Source organism: Canis lupus, chromosome 4 (assembly GCF_048164855.1).
Source record: "Canis lupus baileyi chromosome 4, mCanLup2.hap1, whole genome shotgun sequence".
NCBI classification, from domain to species: Eukaryota; Metazoa; Chordata; class Mammalia; order Carnivora; family Canidae; genus Canis; species Canis lupus.
This window is the reverse complement of record NC_132841.1, coordinates 4,921,746-4,945,624: the sequence shown is the minus strand read 5'-3', so window position 1 is coordinate 4,945,624 and position 23,879 is coordinate 4,921,746. Positions and strand designations below refer to the sequence as shown.

The following is a 23,879-nucleotide window of genomic DNA, read 5'->3' as shown; positions in this document are numbered from 1 at the left end:
TATGAACATTACATGAAATAGTACAGGGGAAGCACCTAGCACATAGTAGGTTCTACACAAATGGCAGCCAATTACACTTTTTCATTCAACAGCATTTGCTGAGTGCCTCCTAAGTTCCTGGATTGATCCCAGATATGGACCTAGGACTGTCACTATCCTTATAGTCTAATGAGATGCCACACAAGCGTTGGGTCAGCAGGTAACTTCAGAAACTGCACAGTCCAGGTATGACAGGTAATATGGACAATTCTATAGAGTCCTCAGCCTGCATCTCCCCCCAGGGGTGACCCTTCATCCCTGCTCCTCACCTTTGCCCCAAGCTCTATTCCCCATGACTCTGAGAGACTGGGAGGGGTTAATCTTATGCGCGATTTTGACTGGGCCACAGGGTGAGTATATGCCAGATATTTGGCCAAACATTCAGGTGTTTCTGTGAGGATGTTTTGGATGAGATTAACCTTCAACTTCATAGACTGGGTGAAGGAGATTGGCCTTAACCAATCAGTGGAAGGCTAGAATAGAATGAAGAGGTTGGCCCTTCCCTGAGTAAGAGAGAATCCCTCCTTCCCAATGACCTCTGACCTGGGACACCAGCTTTTCTGTACTTTTGGACTCAGATGGAAACATTGGCTCTCTAGTTTGGGTGTCTAGTTTGCTAACTGCAGATCTTGCTACTTCCAAGTCTTTATAATTGCAAAAACCAAGTCCTTATAATATATCTCTTTATAAACAAACACAGACACACACACAGATGCATGCACACACTCATCCTATTAGCTCTCTTTCTCTGGAGAACTCTGACTACTTTAGAACAGTTCTTACCCTGAACTGCTTGCTCCAGTTCCAAGGATAACCAAACTCTAGGTTGCCAGGACAGTTATGGGCTGTGTGGCACCCCCTGGAGTTGAGCAGTGCACAACCTGCATGATTGTACACTGCAGCTGTGCTCTGATCTCCCACCGTAACAACTCTTAAGACTCTCCATGGAGACTCCAATTTCCCCACCTCACCTCCTCTCCCAAGGCCATGTACTCAATACTCAGGAATATGGCAATGGCCTACCAGCTCCAAATGTCTCTGACACCTTACCTCCAGGCACACAATGGAAGCCGTCTCCGTGATAACCAGGTTTGCACTGGCATGTGAAGGAGCCTGGAGTGTTGTAGCAGAAGGCATCGGGGTGACATCGACTTGGCTGGCATTCATCCACGTCTGTAAAACAGCCATGAAGCCCAGGGACAATGAAATATCTTCTGGAATTCATAGTTTACACAATCATTTAAACCACTTGCTCAACTCTGGGGGACTCTTTCTGCTCCAGGAACAGTGATTTTAAAATTTACTAAACATTACTCATCAAAACGCCAACTCCCCAATTTCTATCTAGCGTATTTTTAAATATGTTTCATTTGAATGATAATGTTTTTATGGAAAATCAAGCAAGCCAAAGGAAAAAAAGAGAAGACTGTTTTGCATTATTAAAGGAGCCTGCTTATCACAAAGGAGAGCTACAAAAATGTCCAAGAGTTTGGAGGCATTATTCACCCCTGACAGAAAAACCTCAGAGATAAGACAAGAAAACTCACATGTTCAACGAAAAGTAGCTCAGAAATTATCATTTTAGAAAAGCTTGGCCTTTGCCATATTCTGTAATGTTAAGTAATTTTGCATATCAAGGGGTCAGGGTATTTTTTACAGTGATCTTATCTACATCATCTTTAAGAACATCTTGTCAGCCAACAATGGCCTGACCTCAGGTCTAAAAGAATTCTGCATCATCAGTTATTCTCTGACTCTGTAGTCATTTATTCAAGAAGGGGACTTGGCTTATTTTGAAGCAGAATGTGAGAGGCGGCCAGGTGGATGATGATATGTACTTTAGTAAACAAAAAGCTGGACCTCATGCCCCATGTATACAAGGATTGTTTGCCTTTTCGTGGAAGAAAACTCCTCAGTTCCTAGCAGACAGCAAGGGTCTCATTGTTGCCTAAGTGAGCTACTCACATAGAACAAAATAGTAGAGGAGGAGGGCTAAGTGTCTTCCCCAGGAGAAACAGCCCTGAAGGAAAATGGAGGGTTCACACTATGACAGAGAGACAAAACGCAGCCCATTTACCCAACAGAGTTGAAAGAATAATTCTCTTAATTTCTGGGTGAGTAGGAATAGGCAAATGGGATTTTTTTCAGGTTACACAGGGCGAAAAATCAGAGCAACCACGCACCTTGGCAGGCTCGGCCATCCCCAGAGAAGCCTGGTAAACAGGAACAAGTGTAGGAAGACCCTCCCATGTAGATACACTGGGCCCGCTGGGGTATGTCACAGTCATGGAGGCCAGTTTCGCAATAGTTGATGGGGCGTTGGTCCACAGTAGCTTCAAACAAAAGGTTGACACACAGTGTTTGAAGAGAGGCCGCCAAGTGGTCCCAGTGCCCTTCTAAGTTCCCTCTGCATCACTGGTTTAGTCCACTGAGAATGCACCTAGATCTCGGACCTCCAGACGTCTTGCCAGGCTTTCTCCTCTGCTTCCCACTGTGTTGATATCCCTGGATTTCCTGTTTTCTCCCATCTGCCTCTGAATAGTCTGCACAGATGGACACCATGGCTGGTCGTTCCACCTGGTGCCCAACCCCTGGGGCTCTATCTCAGGCCATTCTCCATACCAGCTCTCCCAAACCCAATTTTCCTTTCACCTAGATGTGGAGATGGGCCATCTACAAGTGTAAGTACACACTTCCTGTGGTGACTCTGCTGGAGCGTTTGGAGCTAAGGATCTGAGACTTCCACATGGTGTTTGTACCCTTGGCCCACCAGGCAGGTAGACCATGGACCACAAATGCTGAAGTCAAAGTCACCCATTTCCCATGAAGGAAGGAGAAATAAATTTTTCCAGGTGTTGTGGAAAGACTGTGGGTTTTGGGGGTAGGCACCCCTGGGTATCTACTAGGTACACATGTGTCTGCCACGTGACTTTGGATTTTGTTATATAATTTCTCAGAGCCTCACATTCTTCCTCTGTGGGAATTACTTCCTGCATGCCAAGCATAGGGAGGCTCAATAGATGGAATTACCATTCCCTACAACGTCTTAATGATAGAACTCAGAGAATGAGGGCTCAGGAAGTAGGTGAGTGACCTAGGGGATGGCCAATAATACCAAGATGGAAGTCAAGGGCTGAGGCCTCAAGGGGTATTTTCAAAGGCTGGTACAGGTTCTCTGGGCTTCCCAAGGCACTACTTAGCTTCTGGTTTTAAAGCTCTAAGACCCAGGACAGAATCCTCTCCCTCAAAACATCAGGACAAAACCTCTTCTTCCCTCCAATGAGTCCCTCAGTGTCTGGATTATCCCAGAGAAGGATGGCCTCTCTTCTTTGTCCTCTTCACTGAGTCTGCTCAAGATTGATTCCAGTCTTTCTTGTCCTTGAGAGACAGAGAACTCTAAGCACTGTCAGGGGACATGTTAGGGAGAGGATACTCTTCAAAGGTCTATGGGAAATAAGAGGAAAGCACTGAAGGCTGGACATCCAGCCTGTGCACTTGGTAGCTTAGACTCCCGAACTCAGGACTATTAACTGACTCCCTGGAACAGATACCAGCAAATCACCTCTCATGGGCCATAGGGTCACTGGATTTTAAATTACTACAAGTGATCCAAATCCCTGTCTGGAAAACAGTCACCCAGATGATACCTAACAAGTCCAAGAACACATTCTGCTTTCTAGGATCCCCCAAGTGTAGGGAAGTACATGCAGACAAAACAACCAAGAAACGAGTTTCACTCTGCTTTTTTTTCTCTATCTCTTCCAACACATATCTATCTCACTGATAGCTTGTAAGTGGTCATTTTATAAGTGATGTTTGCTCATGGATCAGTTTGCTCCACTCTTATTAGCAGAGGAGTGCATCAATACAAGGTAAGCCGGCATAGGCTTCAGCGTTCCCTCCCAGCAGTCATCGTCACACCTGTGTTTCTAAAATCCTCGAATCACTTCTAGAAAAAAGCAATTTATAACTGAATTTTTAAAATACATTTTTCTTTACATGAGACCACTTTTCCACACCAAAGCAGTTTGGTTCTTAAAGAAGTTTTTAAAAGTCAGCTTTATAATCCCAAACGGTTTAGTTCCACCTTTTAAATTTTTATTTTATTTTATTTTATTTTAGATTTTATTTACTTACTCATGAGAGAAACACAAAGAGAGGCAGAGACATAGGCAGAGAGAGAAGCAGGCTTTGGGGAGCCCGATGTGGGACTCGATCCCAGGACCCTGGGACCATGACCTGAGCCAAAGTCAGATGCTCAACCACTGAGCCACCCAGGCATCCCTACTTTTCTATTTTTAAAATAAATGATGCATTTTTAAAGAGAGGTTTCACATCAGTTAAAAGGGAAAAGCGTTGGGACGCCTGGGTGGCTAAGCGGTTGAGCGTCTACCTTCAGCTCAGGTCATGATCCCAGGGTCCGGGATTAGTCCCGCATCAGGCTTCCTGCATGGAGCCTGCTTCTCCTCCTTCTGCCTATGTTTCTGTCTCTCTCTGTGTCTCTCATGAATAAATAAAATCTTAAAAAAAAAAAAAAGGAAAAGTGTCTTCTACAGTTCTCCACAGCCAGCACACAATCCACAGCCATGGCAGTGGTCCTTAGTTCTCACTCAAACGGAGTTTTTAGACGGTCTTGCTGATGATGTTCATTCAGAGAGGGGTCAGGACCATCAAGGAGGACAGTGGCTGGCCCATCCCTGCAGCAGAGAAGCAGCTGCCCCAACAACCTAAGCCACCAGAAGGGCCCCCAGGATGCCTGGCTGTGCTTTCCTCAAAGGCTCCCAACCTCAGAGAATTGGCAATTTCTCTACAACTCTGATCCCTCCTGTTCAACTAACAGGAAGCTACATGGTGAGGGGCAGGGGGAGCTTTTGGAAAGGTGAGAAAACTAGGCTCAAATGAGTATTAAAAATTAACTAGAGGGGCACCTGGGTGCCTAACAATATCACAGGCAAGGAAGGGAGAACATTGGGTGAAGCAAGGCTAAACCTAAGGCCCTCTTCCTGCCCTGAAGGATGGGCAGGTTCACAGTGTTGTGCACTGTGCAAAGACACCCACGTGAGCATTCAATGGAACCTCAAATTTTCCCACTTTCTACACACAAAGCCACATATCCTAGGGCTGTGGCCACTCAGAGGGTGTATCTATGTCTTCACATAAAGGTGATTTATAGGCTGTTTCCTTTGTGTGAATATTCTTTGCACATTCTAGTTAACTGTAAAAGTTGGCATGCAGCGGAAAAGAGAAAGGTCATGGGTTTACAAAAAATACCGAAAGTGGAGTTCCATGAGGCAGCTCCTCCCAGGAGGGATACTGATCCTCAGGAAAAGATAATCGCTTCTGGCCAGCCCACATCCACTGCATGAGCCCCAGCCCTTCACAGCTGGCAAGGTACAGGGGCTGTCTCCTGAACTGTCCAAATTCTCTTCTCTCCCTTTCCTGCTGTGACCTGGAGAAAATCTTTCCAACTCAGGCTTCCAACACTGGATACAGTTTTAATGAGGAATTTCAGCAGAGGTGAAGCTGCCTGTTTGATTATTCAGTGACAAGCCAGAGTGATTTGGTTGAATACATTTAAGCAGACTTGGCTTTATCCCGTGAGCCACCTCTTCACACAGAGAGTCTCATAGGAGCTGAATAATAGGGGTGAAGAGCCAAGCAGGATGGAATTGTGTGGGGCATACAGGCAGGGGGATAATCAGGAAACCTCACGATGCCAAGCCCCGGGGACACACAATGATCTTCACATTTGTTTCTAAGCAGTAGGATCCACTGTTCAAACTAAATGTCATTCAGAAATTCAGAATTTGATGTATGGAATGCCTGGGTGGCTCAGTGGTTGAGTGTCTGCTTTTGGCTCAGGTCATGATCCCAGAGTTCTGGGATCAAGTCCTTCATCGGGCTCCCCACAGGGGAGCTATGCTTCTCCCTCTGCCTATGTCTCTGCCTCTCTGTGTCTCTCATGAATAAATGGATGAAATCTTTAAAAAAAATTTTTTTTTGATGTATAGAGAAATGAAAGGCTGGAGGTCGGGGCAGAAGACAAATCTGCTCAGGCTTCCATGGATCCTCACTGGCAGCTCCTGAGGCATCACGAAAGGCTCCAGGGGACACTATGAACTCATGATCCAGTCCAAGGAACTGATGTCCAGACACGTGAAGTGTCTGCCTCAAAACCCAATGCCTCGGAGTAGATATTTGCACCCCACCTGCCCTACAGGGAGTGTGCACGTTGGAAGTGGTTGGACACAGAAACCCAGGACGTCATGCCTCACAGCCATCTACCCCAGGACTGCACCCTCCACCCCTTGAGTCTGACTCCAAATGTAATATAAATGGTGCTGTGAACAAATAAATAAAATCTTTTTAAAAAGTAATTAAATAAATGGTTGCTGTCATGAAAAATAAACGTTCGAATCTCCTTTATTTCAAAAAGCAGGGAAGGAAGTCACACCAAATACCCAGAAATGGTTGTTCTCTATTGAAAAAGAAAAAGAAGAAACCTTAGCAGAGCTGACATCTGCACTCTGTACAAAGGGGACTGGTTTCTCTAAATCCACAGATGTTTGGGTCCTATTCAAACTATGAGAACTGCCTGTTCCCTTCCGCCCTCAAGACATCACCTCGCCCTGGGACCTCGGCAGCCTCATCTGAGCTTCAAGACAGAGCCAACAGAAAGCACACTAGGCTTTAGTGAACAGTAAGGAAGAGGCAAGGAGGTGCCTCACTGATGCCACAAAAGAAGACTCTGTTCTAAATTAGTTAGAAATGTGGAGTTCAGATGGCCCATTCAGCATGCTGCCCTCCAGACCCAGAGATCTCCAAGAAGCTTTGAACTTAAAATTCTTGGAACCAACAGGTCAAAGTGGTGGCAGTAGGAAAAAAGTGGAAAAATCAAAACAATCTGGCTCTTTGTGGTTGGCCTATCACCACCACCAGCCTAAAGCATTATTAGCCCAACAAATAGCTTCAACTCATTTACTCTGACAAGGCTAAGAAAGTTATGCTACCACATGTGGCTTATAACATCGAAATCCACACAGAATGGCCCTGAGTGAAATTTTAGAGGTAAATCAGGACAAATTCCATGTAAGGCAGTAATGACCCAAGCATCTATTAGATGCTTCCTGCACGTGAATCTCGAGACCACTAATTAGAAGGAGAAACAAGTCTAATTGTCTTAATAGCTTTTAAAAATACAATGAAAAGAATTAAAAGGCATTTTATAAGAAGGGATGTAATGCCAAAGCTTACAAGACGTGAGGTGACACAACGGCTAGTTCAGACAATAATGTTGCTTGTCAGTTAGACAGGTGATTCTCCAGGTGGGTGGAGGGAATTCATCTTTGGAAACCACTTCCCAAACAACAGATGCTGGCACCTGCCGTCTCACCCAGGATGATTACCTGGGGCAACACATTCACACAGGTGCTAACATACACACTGCAAGAAGTGTTTCTGAAAAGTTACCCACAGAACTTACCCACACATGTTCCCTCTTCTGAAAACTGATAGCCCTCCACACACTCGCAACGGAAGGTTCCGGGATGATTGTTGCAGATCGCATGGCTGCCACAAACCGAGGGCTGTTCTGAACATTCATCAATATCTGCAACGAATTTTTTTAAAATGTAGACTTAAAAAAAAAACTTCTTCAAATATCACTAAATATATAAAATAGAAAGCGTTTTGGCCTGCAAATGGATCCATTCTAAAAAAAAAACCTTTCTATATTCTACAAGTAACGTTAATCAGATTTTTCTATTTATTTATTTATTTATTTATTTATTTATTTATTTATTTATTTATAATGTAGGGGGTGGGAGGGGCAAAGGGAGAAAGAATCTCAAGCAGACTCTGCACTCAGCTCGGAGCAGGCGTACAGCTCCATCTCACGACCCTGAGGCCATCACCTGAGCTGAAACCAAGAGTCAGATGCTTAACTGACTGGGCCACCAGGTACCCAAATAAGATTTTTTTTTTCTATGCATAACTTTGGGGGGTGACCTCAAGGCCTTCCTCCTACAGAAATGTACACTTCCCCTGCCTCTCCTAAGCTAGGTGCCAAGCCGGGGGTACACTAACATCAGAGTGCCAAATACACGTTAAGAAGATGTGTAGACAAGTGTCCACTGTGAATATGGCTCCTAAAACTACAGAGCATAATTAAATATGCTACCCCAAGATATTTCCTTTCTCCCATTATAGTTACAAAGCCAAGTTGAACAATTTAAAGCCAAGTCATGAATTTTGAATGCTACCTAGAGCATAACGCGCTAAAAGAAAGACCATTAACTCATAAGGTTGTAAATGAACTAGGAGGGTGATGCCCTCTCATAGGACAACACCAAAGCCATCACATGGGATAATACGAGACCAAAGAAAACATATGCTGTGGAGTGGGAGATAGCTAGGCTCAAATCCTGCCTCCTTTAGTTACCAGCCTGCGTGTGGTCTTGGGCAAGTTACTAATTACTCAGCCTCGTTTGCAGTTTCCCAATTTGTAAATTAAGCACAATACTACTGATCTTGAGGTGTTCTAAGGATTACAGAGATTGGATGTAAGCAGAGGAGCACCTGGTATGCTCTGGAGACATGGCTATTATTATAATTTTTAGGCATTCATCCTATACAACCAGTCATGGGGACAGATTTAGCTGATTCTAGGGACATGGCCCTCAGATGGCCCCTAGATATAAAGATCCAATCTAGTAGCTAACACCACAGCAAGCCCGATTGGCCCAGACAAGAAACTGAGCTAACTTGTCATTACTCTGATTACCTGTCCACAGATGGACTAAAATAAACACAATCACACCAGGTCTTTCACATGCCAACCTAATTCTCAGAGTGTATACAGTACAGAGGTAACTACCTCTGGCATTTCTGGAACCCTGAGGCACGGGGATGTCATTTTATGATGGCTGAAATCAAATCCTCTCCTCTTCTCACCCTCCTCCAATGCCTTCATGTGAATCTTTCACACTTGGAAGACAAAGCCTCACGCATCCACCTCTGATGGTCAGTCAGCCCAGCCCACCTCTTCACTGGTGAGACAAACCCCCTACTGGCCTAGCGGACCACACTGTGTGAGATAAGCATTTTTGCCACATTGGCCCCATGGCTTGATCTATACTCATGCCAAAGCCCAAACCAAATGATATTCAGCTTTTTCAAGATATGCTGCAGTGCCTGTGCCTGTGAATTAATTAAGATACAAGATCTCCCCAAGAGGACTGCTCCAGACAACCTGGAAGGTTGCAGAACAAAGCCCCTCCCCAAGCAGCCTCTTCTATGAGCTGGAGCTGGAGTGGGGGTATGGGGATATTCAGCAAGTGTGAACCCCATAGCCCCATCCACCAGCTGTTGCCCCAGCAACACAGGAGAAAAAAAAAAAACATTCCAGCTATCAAGGTCTCACTGTGCCATAACTCTCAGAAGACACTCCCCACACAGAATGCAGGGCTCCAGAGCTTAGATCCAACTGCCAAAGCCCAAGAGTGCAGAGCAACAGTTTTCAATCAAAGGAAAGAGAAAAATCACCCGGGGAAGTCTTCCAAGGTCCATTCTCTGCCTGGATGTTTGTGGTCAGGGAATCTGTGTGGTTCAAAGAAGCTACTTCAGTGATCAATCCCTCACACCCTATCTACTGCTGGCCAATAGGATTCGGGGGCCCTGGAATAAGGGAGGGATGGCCCCCAGCACATGAAGGTGTAGATATATATACATGTATGTATACGTATATATATGTATCTCCAAGCAGGGTGGAGCAAGACTCTAGCAGTTTCCCTGCTAATAGCCCACAGTCCTTACGTGTAGAAATTCTCCCTAATACCTAATTTAAATCCTCCCTTCTGTAAACTGAGGCTAGGACTTTAATCCTTCCTTTACTGGAAAGAGTGAATTGGCGATAGCCCCCCCTCATAAAATTTCACAAAATCTGCTTCAAGTTTATTGTTCTCTTCTCTGGAAAGAGATTTCCTTGCACATAGATCATCCTCTAACCCAACAGGAAAGTCCTGGATTATTCTTGTAATTACTGCTTTCTTCTTTATTTTTTTTCAGAGTGGCTACTTTTAGATTTTCAACAAATATAAATTTGTCTCTTTTCTCAAGGCTAAGCTCTTTGAGGAGAAGAGTCTCATGACTGATTTGTTAAGTGCCTTGTGTGCACTCAAAATTACTCGAACGGAGATTATCCAAAACTATCTCTACAGACTCCCAATTGAGAAATATATGGAAGCCATTCTGCTAGGCAGCAGAACTCTATGATTTTTCTGGAAACCTTCTCCAAACCACCTTGGAGGGTCGCCATGCAGTGTCTAACCAACACTGGGCTTGTTGAGGGTGTCATCTATCATCACGTCAGTGTTACACAAACTGAATTACAAAGGCTCATTCTCATTCTCCTCAAAGGCACTTTCCAGGTCAAAATAATACACGACATGATTTGCTTAATGCAATTTCCTATTAACAGCCTAATGTCTCAATGCATTAACACTTTGAGGCATGTTCTAGTGACCCAGAACAAAAGGTAGCCTAACTGGGAATATACTCACATTCCATGGTGCTAATCTGCCAGAATGAGGACTAACCAGAAAACAAAAGCAAGTCTGCACATGACCACCTGTCTTCCAGAGCGGGCACATCAGAGGGTTTTCTATGATAGCAACAGATAATGTGAGGTATGGCTGGTTGTGCCTTGTGAAGTGAGGCAGGCATTCCTACTATGAGATGCTAAAGTACAAGAGTGGAAGAATTAGCCAGAGGTCATGGTACAGCAGCAGTGGGTTGTAGTATCTCCATGCTTTCCTAACATTGAGTTGGCTTATGAAGTTGATGAAGAGCCACATAAAGACTAAGGAGGCATATGCCTCTAGCAGAGAAATTAGGGAGCCCCATCCCTGCATGGTGTCCATCACCATCTTCACGGCCTCAGGAGGGTTCTGCTCACAAGAACACACTTGTGTGCCCATGTGGGCATGTCCACCTGCGCAGTCGCATGTGTGTCTACACATGCACACACACACACACACACACACACACACACACACACTACCATGCTGCTTCAAACTGGCCTGAACCAATTCAGCCATTCAAGATTGTTGGGCTATTTTGGGAAATTCTGGAAAACTCTGATCATTAGAGGCAAGTAGGAACAATGTCCCCTTCCCAGTTGTATGTTACCAGGAAGACGAGCCTCAGATTGAATTCTACCACCTGTGTAAAGTCATCAGCAGTCTGGCTAAACAGTTTGACAGTCTTTTCCTGTAAGCCCAAGTCCCTGCTCCCTATTATTTCAGATGGCCCACTGAGCACCTCCCATAGAATTTCACCCTGAGTCAAATAAAGCAATATACTGACAGTAGGATCCGCCAAACTTTATGTTAAATCAGCACATGAAATCTGCCACTAATCAGAGTGTTGGATTCCAGACCTAGGTCATTGTCCCCCAATGTCAAGGCTGCCAGGCTCACCAGATTCTTATGTTCCATTCAAGGGGTTGCTCATCTTTCTAGCCAAACATCCATGTGCATGCCACTCTTTCACTGAGGGAACTTATTTCTAGCACTTCCTACATTTGCTAGTGAGCCCTCTGCTGCAGATTTAAGTGGCTCACCTTGAAGCACTTGACATTCTTACACTAGTTGCCCCTGCTATATGGACTCTTCACTGAGTTAGGAATCAACTAACTAATCCTTGGTAGTGGCCTGAAATTCAGTCACAAACATACAAGCTGTCTACGTGTAAGTGTTAAAAATGAAATTATAATTAAAGAAGTTCACTGAGAAGCAGCATATGCATGTTTGAGTCAGTTAAGTTCCAGTGTTTCAGTGTCACTGGCTCATGTTGATGAGTCTCACTGATTCTCAGCTATAGAAGTAGGAATGGACCTGCCAGCCAGTGGAATGGCCACTACCAAAATAAATATAAACCACAGGAACACAAATTGGCAAGAATGTGGGGAAAGTGCAGCCCTTGTGTGCTGTTGGTAGGAATGTAAAATGGTACAGCTGTTGTGGCAAAAAATATGGAGATTCCTCAAAAAAAATCAAGCATAGAAGTACCCTATGATCCAGCAATTCCACTTCTGAGTATATATCCTCAAAGATCTGAAAGCAGGGTCTCAAACAGGTATTTGTACACCGATACTCATAGCAGCATTATTCACAATAGCCAAAAAATTGAAGCCACCCAGGCATCCACAGACAAGCAAATGAAGGAAAAAAAATGGTAGTGCATGCACACCATGGAATGTTATTCCCGCCTAAGAAGGAAAAGTTCTAACCCAGGCTACAACACGCTCGGATGAGCCTTGAGGATGTTACGCTCAGTGAAATAAGCCAGTCACAGAAGAAAGGGACTGTGTAATACCACTCTATGAAGTACATAGAGTAGTCAAATTAATACACAGAAAGTAAAATGGCAGTGGCCAGGGGCTGATGGGGGCCACACAAGAGAATAGGAAACTATTGTTTATTGGGGACAGAGTTTCAGTTTGGCAAGTTGAGAAGAGCTCTGGAGATGGATGGTGGTGATGGCACCACTATGTGAATGTACTTAATACCATTGAACCATATGCTCAAAAATGGGGTAAAACCACAAATTTTACGTGTATTTTAGCACAATTAAACATAATTTTTATTTTTAAAAAATTTTTAAAGATTTTATTTATTTATTTATGAGAGATACACAGAGAGGCAGAAACATAGGCAGAGGGAAAAGCAGGCTCCCTACAGAGAGCCCGATACAGTACTCAATCCCAGGACCTGAGCCAAAGGCAGATGCTCAACCACTGAGGCCATCCAAACACTCCTAAACATAATTTTTTAAAAGGCAAAAATGAAAGCATCAATCTCAACAGAGTTGCTGGAAGAAAGGAGACTGTGTTTGTGGAGTATCTACACCAAGAAAGCCTGGGCTCATTACAGTTAGTTCTTTATTATTAGTGTGATACACAGCACTGACTTTAGCTTCCCTTTAACGTTGTGTGTTTTTAGGGTGCCTGGGTGGTTCAGTCAGACACTGGTGAAGCGTCTGCCTTTGGCTCAGGTCATGATGCCCGAGTTCTGGGATCGAGCCCCACATGGGGCTCCCTGTTCAGCGGGGAGGCTGCTTCTCCCTTTCCCTCTGCCTCTCCCCCAGCTCATGCTCTCTCTTGCCCACTCTCTCTCTCTCAAATAAATAAAATCTTAAAAAAAAAATAATAGATCTGTGTGTTCTTAAGGTGAAGTAGAGCATGGCCTTGTGAATTCTCCTCTGCTGCTGGGAGTCTCTGCATTGGATTAGGTGGAAGAAAGGGACACTACCCCTGACATTACATGGGGACCCCAGGTGTGGGGCTGGGCACATCCACCCCTGCTCCCTCGCTTCACCTGGTCCTCTGGTCTGTGAACTCTGGATGCCTTCTCCTGGCCTATTTCCCAGACCCCACAAGTCAGAATGGATGGCCATACCAGAGCAGGTCCTTCCGTCCCCTCGGAATCCAATGGAACACTCGCAGGTGAACTGAACCCCGGGGCCAGGACGACAGGCCGCGTTGGTGTCACACCCATGAGTGCCGATGTAGCAAGGATTCTGAAGGGCATCAGGGGAGCCATCTGCAAAGGAGAGAGATATTGAGGCAAGTGAGTAATTCAGAAATGCCAGCAGAGGAAGGAAGGCCCAGCTAATGACCCAGAGAATGGCCAAGGGTTCCTGGAACAAGAAACTAGCCTGCCCCTGCATCACCATGGGGCAGGATAGGTGAACTATCCCTCCAGATCCATGCCTATTTTTGTAAATAAAGTCTTACCTGAAACCAGCCACATCCATTCACCTGCATATAGTCTGTTGCTACTTTTGTGCTATGGTGGCAGAACTGAGATCTTGTGACAGACACCATATAGCTGGCAAAGCCTAGAATGTTTGCTGCCTGGCCTTTTAAGAAAGAACGTACCACCCCCAACGCCTAAAGCTCCAGTTGTCCAAGGAGGGAGAAAGACACCTGCCCTGCTCCTGCTTTATGGAGCTAGGCAAGGACAAACTTGGTCAGCTGGGGAAGTGCCCTGGGTATGAAGGGAACACCAAAACAACTAAAAAAGAGAAAGACCTTACTGCCAGACCCCAGATATACAGAACCCCCGGGGCTCGAAGAGCTGCCATTCCTACCCCTCACAGGACCAATGGAGTTGCTTAGTGCATAGCGCAGGATCCTCTCCTCCTGGTTGTATAGTACAAACACGCTGTCCACAGAGAGCTGCTGGGTGCTGGGCAGGACCGGCCGGGAGGTGTCGTGGGCACACTCCTGGAAGGTGATGGTCTGGCGCCACTGGTAGGTGTAGATGTTGGAAGAGGCAGCACCACCTTGCTCAGGCTCTGTCACGGTGTACTCCCGGGTGGAGGAGGACGTGATCACTGGGGTACGGTGGCAGAGAGAAAGCAGACAAGGTAGGGAGACAAATGAGGCAAAAAAAAGTCTTAGTCGAGGGCTTTAAAACCATCGGCGGTATTCCCTGTCCAGATGAGAGACTGGATGGAATGGGTTACATAAGACCATTTATTTCAGCATTGGGGCTCACTGTGTTACCTAGATTTTCCATATTATTATGGTATTGTTCATATTAGTCATATTTACTGCTTCCTCTTATCAAGTGTTCTTTGTAAGTTCTAAAGCCACCCAGAAGCAACTCAGAGATAAGAGGTCTGCTGAAAGAGCACACACTTGAAAGCAGATACACCTGAACTTAACACCTTGCACCACCACTCACAAGGTGGACAATCACAGGCCAGTTACAACTTCTTCAGCCTCCGTTTCTCTTACACTGTGGTTTGGGGTGAGGATGACATAATGTATGTAAAATTTCCGGACCCATGCAGGCTAGTACTGTTAAGATAAACTACCACTTATGGAGCACTGACCACGTGACTAGCAGAGAGCTAATGGCTTTATATAGGTTATCTCACTTGGGATTCAATAAATAGTGGCTGCTATGTATAACCCTAGATGAAACACTTCTCTAATACAAAGAGAGAGAGAGAGAGAGAGAGACACTAAATGGGTTTCAATATCAATTTCTGAAAAATTACTAAAATGCTGTGAGCAAACCTTCAGAGAGAACAAGACAGCCTTCCCTGCTCAGGAGAGAGCCTGCTTTTGACCCATACTATGAAACTTTCAACTTCCGATTAAAAAAAGAAGAAGAAGAATAAAAGGTTCTTTATATTTGTGTGCTCTGCTGTAGTTCACAACAAAAGCCAGAAGATAAATAAAATTAGTATAAGCTGCCTCCTGTCCAGCTCCCACATGCTACGCTGCCAGAAACACCATCTGGTCGCAGGCTGACTGCAGACTAGGGTCCTGCTGCTCATTCCACCTCCTATTCACCAACCCCAGGAGAGCTCAATCAAGCCACAAAGCCCTGGTAATTAGTACAACCTTTCTGTATGGCAATTTAATAAGAGCCTTTAAAAAGTTCCTATTGTTTGGCTCAGCAATTCTATTTCTAGGAATTGAATCTTAGAAAAGAATCAGAAATTTAGTCCAGACTTTTGATGATGGCCTTTTGACTGATTATGAGATGGGAAAATTGGAAATAACTTAAGCTTTAGAAAACAGAATGGCTTAAATTAACAGCTGTATAATAGTGTGGTATAATTGCAATTTCATTTAAATAAAATTGCTCTATCCAACTGTAGAGCATGTAATAATATGGCATCAGTGTGAAATTTCTTGACTGTGATCATTGCACTGTGGTCACATAAGAGAATATAAAATGGGTGACTTATTTAGGGAGAAAGTCAGAAGAATAATATTTCGGTGGAGGATTATAATGACTATAACTTACTCTCAAAAAAATGTATCATTTGATATATATGTATATATATATATATACATACATACATATAAGAATGGTCAAGTAAATATGGCAAAATGTTAACAATTAGTGAAGCTGGGTAAATGGCCGATGGAACCTGTGCTACTTTCAACTTTTGTGTAAGTTTGATATTATTTAAAAGAGTAAGTTAAAATATAGATGTATACATATATACACATGTACATATAGTTATATACATATGAAATATCCATGGTATACATTACATCCCTAGGACTTATAAAATCTATAGTGAAATATTATATATATATGTACACACAACCCAACATATGTGTACATATATATATATATATATACACATATATATGTTGAGGTATTTTTCTAATATTTTTATTTTTAAGCAATCTCTAAACTCAAAGTGGGGTCCACCCAACTGAGCCTGCCAGACGCCCCTGTTGGGATATTTTATATATAAATGAGGGACAGGCTGAAAGGAAATAATTTAAATCTAATAATAACTTTGCCCCAGTTTTACCACTATGCTTCTTTTTTTTTTTTTTTGCACTAATTTCCTACTAGTGTGTACTATGTCTATAATTAGGGGAAAAGGTGACTTTAATAAGCTAGCACCCAGATACTTCCCACTAGGAAGCCCAGGGGATGGCCCAGCCCCAGGGCTCCTGCAGCAGTGGGTGGGTCTGGAGCCAGTGGGGAGCTGGAGCTGTGCCCATACCCCTCCCACTCCCCCACTTCCACCCCTCTCATCTCACCCCCCCACCCCACATGGCTCTGGTGGCTCACCCCCACGAGAGTAGTGGTAGAGCTCTGTGTAGGGCTCGATGTGCACAGAAGAGCCAAATGGGATGTGCGGCACGTGGCCCTCCAGCTCCGTGTTGATGGTCAGGTGTCCATGTTCGTCGATGCCACTGAACTGCTGCTTGATGACCAGCTTGCCCGGATACCCCACAAAGGTCACCTCGGCCTGGCGGGTGAACTCACCTCCTGGAAAGCAACGTGAGTCATTTTGTCACCTGGGAAGGAGTAAAAATGACTCCTAGGCTCAGGGGTTGCTCATGATGGAGGCTCACACCTCCTCTACAGTTTGGTTGGCAGAAATGGAGCCCGTGATGCTGGGGACAGGGCTGGAACATCCCTGTGGCCCAACTGAGTCATGCACAGAGGAGAGAAGCTGCTTCCCAGCCCCATACCTGTATTGGAGATGGGCTGGCTCAGGACTAGAGCTGGACAAAGCAAAGGACCAGAGTTGGTCTCCCAGCTGTGCTAGGTGCTAATGGAGCAAATCTGAACAAGTTACCTAATGTCCCGAGCCTCCATTTCTTAAGGATAAAAGAGCGATACATGCTACCTGCTGGAAACTAGATGAGCTAAAGTATGTTTAGAAGTGCTCTGCCAAATGTCAAGCTTTCCAAGATGTTAATTATGGTGATAACTATTGTAACACTTCAGTGTGCCAGTCAGGATGGGTGAGTTGCTCAGGGCAAACCATTGCCAATACCAGAAACCACCTGGGGAGTACTTACTATGGGTGTTGGCTCAGGAACTCCCCTTGGTCTGTGCTAGGCTGCAGCCCCAAAGATGCAGCAAAAATACTTCTCCTTCCAGCTTCTTTTCCTTTCCACATATGCATACTCCCATTACAGCTGGGGTGCTGGCACACTATGGCCTCGGGGCTAACTCTGGCCACTCAGGCCCATAGCCCTTGAGCCAAGAATGCTCTTTACATTTTTAAATGGTTTATTAAAAAGTCAGAAGAATAATATTTCGTATTACATGTTATCATATATATTTCACATATATACTATGTGAAAATTACATGAAATTTACATTTTAGTGCCCATTAATAAAGTTTCATTAGGACACAGTCACACTTGCTCATATGACATATTATTTATGATTGCTTTTGCTCTGTGATCACTTAACAGAGTTGAGCAGTTACAACAGAGGTCATATCGCCTAGAATATTTAGGCAAAGCAAATGTTTACTATCTGCCCATTTGCAAAGTGTGACAATTCCTGCTTTATAGTACCCAAGTCCCAGGCGGATGTCCAAGTGCTAATCCACGTCCTGGGACATTTAAGGACCACGGTAGTAAAAGAGATTTACTGTGGTAGGAAATTTGTAAAGACTCCCTCAACCCTGCTGAAGTTGACGTTGTTACAAAATACCACCAGTTTAAATGAATCCACAGAGAGAGCAACACCAATTTGAAAACCTGTGTGGGGATGGAGTAGCGTCTGTGGGTCTGACTGCAAATCTTGGCTGTCAGGAAAGAGCATGTTTGCATGAGAACGTGAACCTGGTTATAATACTCAGGATATATATGCCTGAAGGATAGAGAAAAAATATTAGGCCATACAGTTGATACCTCATGGGTAGGTCCACCCTTTTTCAAATATGTATCCTCTCCGTTCTTAAATGGCCACATTGCAGGAAACTATGTATTTAATGTCCCATGACTTTTGGAGGGTTACCATGGCAAAGCCTAGAGACCCTGCTGCATGGCCTTTTCACAATAAAGCCATGGTTGAGGCTCCAGCAAGGTGAAGAGGTGGGGGAAAAAACAGATCTAGGTAGTCAGAAGCAGCAGATGGGTACCAGTGACCCAGAACAATGGGCTCCAAATTCTGGAAGTGTCTAGAGAGGAAGGACACAGTCTCTTAAACCCAAACTATTCCAGGAAAAGGCCTCCAGCATGCACAGGGAAGCTGGCCTCAGCAGAACATGGGAGAGGCCATGACCACACTACAGAAATGTCCCCCCAAACATCTGCCCCCGGGTCTGCTAAAGACTGCACTGTCCCTGATAGGGCACAGCCTCTGGGAAAATTAGGTTTTCTAAGACTCAGGAGGATTATGTTTATCAGGCTTAATTCACTAGCTAGAAACAGCAGATTCCTTTTCTCCAAGCAGATGCTAAAGAAATGTCAAATATCAGATCAGATTGGTTGGGAATTTGAGGCAGGCTTGATAACAAAAGGAGGGAGACTGTCACAGCCTAAGACCTAGGTCTTAGGTCTAGAGCCACAAAATGCTCATCAGTAAGTGTCTGCAAACCTAGAGTTTCCTTACTATTAACCCCCAGGCCTCCCAGGCACACCTGTGGGGTCCACTGATTTTACCGTTGAAGATAAATTACCTGTTATGCTGAACCCATTCTTGAATGCATCCTGTTCCACTGCAAACATCCATCCAATGATGCCTCCGATGGGGGCCAGAGGAAGCAGAGAATAGCCCACGGTCTCGGGAATGGTGCTGATGGCTGTGTAGGAGCGCCCGTGGTTCATTACCACGTAAGAGTGGAGGTCGGTGTTCTCAAAGACGATGGGAACTGGGCTGTTCCCCACAAAGATCCTTCCTTTCACCTTGCCATTAACTCGCTGGGGGGAACCTGAGCAAGAAACGAAGAAGCCAGCTTTTTTTTTAAAGATCTTATTTATTTATTCATGAGAGACACACACAGAGAGAGGCAGAGACATAGGCAGAGGGAGAAGCAGGCTCCCTGCGGGGAGCCCAATGCGGGACTCGATCCCAGGACCCCGGGATCATGCCCTGAGCCAAAGGCAGACACTCAACCACTGAGCCATCCCGGTGCCCCAGAAGCCAGCCTTTTAAAAAAGAGTAACATGCCTGGTAGGACCTGTACCTCTAAAGCAAAGAGATAGAAAGGCATTGGGATCATTGAGAGCAGTTGCCAGGAGGACAGTAGTCACAACTGTCTGTGAGCATTTGAAATTCCAACATCCTTCCTCTGTCCCATGCTGATCCATAATGGACAGCACGGAAGTAGCTCCAAGGGGAGTCACTGTGTGATGAAGGAGCTTCAGGGTCACATTAAATCATCTTAGGAGAACGGTGTCACGAGTGATCTAGAACTAGGTGATCCTATCACTGATCACTCTTAGGTGTATAAGGAACAGAATTCCTAATTTCACTGGGTAGTCCTGGGAATCTGGGACATTTGGCAGCCTGATCTATCACACACCTTAATACACAGCTCTGGCTCAAATATGGTTCTATCACTGAGAGTGAGGACCGTCTGGGTCCCGGAGCTTCATTCAAACCAAGCTCCAACAGATGTGGGCACTGCAGATGTCACAGGACACACAGACATGGCCTCTGGCCCAGGATCGGCTCATGGACTGGGGTGTGTTTGTGGTTGACTGTTGCATTCAGAAAACTGGGAAAGATGTGAAACCTACTGTGGAAATGTAAAAGCCTTCTTCACAAGTTACCAAAGAGTATATATAGAATAGTTTTTGTTTTAAAAGCACACTAATAATAAATGTTAGCATATACCTCGGGGAAAATACAAGAAGAGATATACACAAAACTGCTAACAGGGGTTAACTCAGGGCAATACGGTAAACTTTCATTTTTCTGTAATACGTGCCTCTATGCTTTGTAAGTATTTATAACTTGCATACATTACTGTTTAATCAGAAAAATGTAAGATCTAAAGAAATTAAGTCGTTTTTGCATTCAAATAAGAAAACTGAAGGTTACCACATGACCCAGAAATTCCAACTCCTAGGTGTCTTCCCAAGAGAGCAGGAAACATATGTCCATACAAAAACTTGTACACAAATGCTCTTACTAGCGTTATTCATAACGGCCAGGATATCCGTTGCTTGGTATAACCACGCAAAAGAATACATAGCTAGAAAAAAAAGAATAAAGTCCTGGTATGTGCCAAAACAGGGATAAGCCTTGAAAACAGCAAGTGAAGTGAAAGAAGTCAGATGCAGAAGGTCACATATCATATGATTCCGTGGAATGAAATGGAAATATTTTGGAAGAGGATAAGCCATAATGGCAGGAAGTAGATGAGCTGTGGAGAGGGGTTAGTGGATACAGTGTTTCTTTCTGGACTGATAAAAATGTTCTACAGCTAGACAGAGGTGACAGCTGCACAACTTAGTGAGACTAAAATCCAGCAAACCATGTACTCTATTTTTAAAAAATATGTTTTTATTTATTTGAGAGAGACAGAGACAGAGATAGCAAGAGAGCAGGAGCGGGGAGAGGAGAGAGAAGCAGGCTCCCCAGTGAGCAGAAAGCCCAATGCAAGGCTCAATCCCAGGACCCTGGGATCATGACCTGAGCTGAAGGCAGACACTTCACTGACCAAAACCCCAGGTGCCCCAAACTGTGTCCTTTAACAAGGATGTTAATTATATCTTTAAGAAAACTGAAGGGAGAGGTAAATAAATCACTTTGGACTGTTCAGGTTTGATGCAGAATTAAATTCGATCAGTTATTGATTGCACATACTTTGTTTCTCTTCATAGATTACCAGGGACAGGACTTTCAGATCCACCCAGCTCCTTCACCTGGCCTCAGCAGTTTTCTGCACCCAGAAAGTTCTCAGTAAAGTCTGTTGAATAACACTGGACACAGGGGCTTGCACCTGAGCATCATCGCTTATGATCAGAAAACCCTCTGCTATGTTCACTATGCCCAAGCTGTTAAACAGGGTCACTGACAAGCCAAGACATACTTGACACACACAGTGTTTCAGCACACAAATTGTGTCATTACACTGGGGAATGCTATGAAGTTGGAAGACTAATATCGAAAAAATGCATCCCCCAAACAATTACAGAAACAAGCAAGAAAGCCAAGTGAAGGAAACCAAACAAATTTTTTCCACCAAACCTTGAGCCAGAAAAATGTTTCAAAAGTAGCAAGAATCCAACAAATATGTAAACCACAGAAGTATTATGGGGCGAGTATATAATGTCAAAATATGCAGCTGAACAGTTTGTTACATCTGAGCTTGTCACCAAACACAAACTGCTCAGCATTTCCAGCTCTGATACTTGGCATGGAAAGAGGGAAGGAGAGGTTGCTCTTTAAGAATAAGCTTTCATTGTAAATTCTGGAAGTTTCTCTCTGGGTGAGAGATGTACGAAAGCCAAGCCAAAAACAAGAAACAGAGGCATACCATACTACCTGGGGTGGTGGGATTTAAAAGAAAACAGAAAACACACTTACAGAAGTTCAAAACATTTCCCCAAATTAATAGGTATACATAATTTTCTTTCATCAGATGGTATTTAACAAAACTCCCTTTATCTCATTGCGATCTAGAAGGAAACGTTTTTTTTTTTTTTAGCAAATTAAAATAACTGATTTCACTACAGCTATGGCCAGGGATGTGAAAAACAGAAACTGTTCCTCCGAGTTTCAATTAGTTAAATTTTGCAAAGCAGTTGAGATTCTTCAGCACAAAGAAAATGACCAATGAGGGACAAGTGAGGTGATGTAGCACCTAAAAGGACCAATGTTCAGTATGGTAGGGTTTTGTGGCTTTTGTTTTAATTTTAGTCTATGCCCCAGACTCCCAGAGGTCTTACTCTCTGAGTAAACTATTCTCTTACCCCTCTAGACTTCCGCTGAGAAGACTGTTCTGCTCACCAGAGAGCATCAAGACTGGCTGGTCCTCTTGGGGGTAGAGCTTAGAACTGATATTGACCCACAGCTGAATCCATTTTGGAGTCAGCCCCACAATGGGTTTGGTGCTCCAGAATTAACTGGTGTACCCCTTACGCTCCGCCATCATCATGCAGTGATTTCAGAGGCATGAAGAGAGGACAGTGGGAAGGGATGGGTGATTGGAATATACTTTTCCCTACTACAAATTTTGGTCCATGCCTGCCCACCATGGCCCTGCTGGAGTTTAACAACCATTAGGACAGTCAGGCCTGTGATCAATGCCACATGGGAGGTTGGAAAGAAATGGAAGAAAATGAGAGGCATTAACAATGCCTGGCTGGTCCAGGCTGCATTATTTAAACACTTCAGCCTTTGTCCCATGTTAGGGGCCTTTGTAAAGATGGGCTCCCAAGGCATCAAGATGGAGAAAAACATAGCACAGGAAAGAAAGAGACCCCACTTTATTAGAAAAGTGGGCATTCCCTGAGAAAAGCCCTTTAGAGGAGTATGAGAAAAATGGGAATGATATATTAAATATCATTTTAGATCTACTAAAAACACTACCCACCTTTAGAGATGTAGCCAACATTTCAAAACAAACACCATAACAAAAACTCCACTCCCTCCTTCTCCCCACACAAATGGGACACATCAAAGCCAAATACCTCATTCTTTTCTTTTTTGAGAGAGAACAAGAGCGAGCAAGAGAGAGCACAAGCAGAGGGAGAAGGAGACAGAGAGAATCTCAAGCGGGCTCCATGCCCAATGTGGAGCCTGACACCAAGCTCGATCGCACAACCCTGAAATCATGACCTGAGCCAAAACCAAGAGCGGGACTCTTAACTGACTGAGCCACCCAGGTGATCCCAAAGCCAAATACCTTCTGCAACACATTGCCGGCCATTCCCAGTATAGCCCGCGACACAGCTGCAGCAGAACCCCGTGGCAAAGTCCCTGCATTCGGCATGCACAGAGCACTGGTGTCTGTTGTTGGCACACGTCTGGCGGGAGTCCGTGTTGTAGCTGAACACTGTTCAGAGAAAACACAGCACACCTGTAAGCACCCTGCATGGCGGTGGACCAGGCTTTACCATACTGTGTGCACTTGAGCCTCGCAGGAATTCCCACCTGCTCTAGTACTGCTGACTACTTGTAGCTACTTAAGTCATATAGTGGCTCCTGTACTCAAACCACCAAGGCAAATGGGTCTAAAAGGAGTTTGAGAAATCACAGGAGTGAGTTATTTAAAAATGCTATAATCCAATGTACTGGATCCCTGAATCAATATTATCACTGTATCCCTACTAGGTCACTGCCACCCAACATCAATCTTAACATGGCGTCCATGTAATATAGTCAGATCAGCTTCACATTTTGGGACATATCTTTGATTTTTTTTTTTTTTTTTTACTATCTTATTGTGGTAAAAAAAAAAAAATATATATATATATATATATATATATATAATAAAATTTGTCATTTTAATGACCTGAAAGTATTTTTAAAACTTCCCCATTCTTCTCCCAGGGGAAAACTCTGAAGCTCTTATACTGAAAAGCTGACTAGAAA

At 44.2% G+C, this 23,879-nt stretch overlaps 1 protein-coding gene across 1 annotated transcript in view; it reads right to left on the bottom strand.

Moving 5' to 3' along the window:
- Window positions 1–23,879, bottom strand: part of NID1 (nidogen 1) — an 82,972-nt gene that overhangs the window by 25,532 nt on the left and 33,561 nt on the right. Inside the window, exons 5-12 of the mRNA XM_072822985.1 lie at window positions 23,191–23,340; window positions 19,012–19,263; window positions 16,656–16,856; window positions 14,191–14,436; window positions 13,497–13,640; window positions 7,523–7,648; window positions 2,223–2,372; window positions 1,090–1,212 (exon numbers count right to left, since the gene is read on the bottom strand). Of these exons, the coding sequence (XP_072679086.1) occupies window positions 1,090–1,212; window positions 2,223–2,372; window positions 7,523–7,648; window positions 13,497–13,640; window positions 14,191–14,436; window positions 16,656–16,856; window positions 19,012–19,263; window positions 23,191–23,340 (1,392 nt within the window). The remainder of the gene's footprint in view (window positions 1–1,089; window positions 1,213–2,222; window positions 2,373–7,522; window positions 7,649–13,496; window positions 13,641–14,190; window positions 14,437–16,655; window positions 16,857–19,011; window positions 19,264–23,190; window positions 23,341–23,879) is intronic.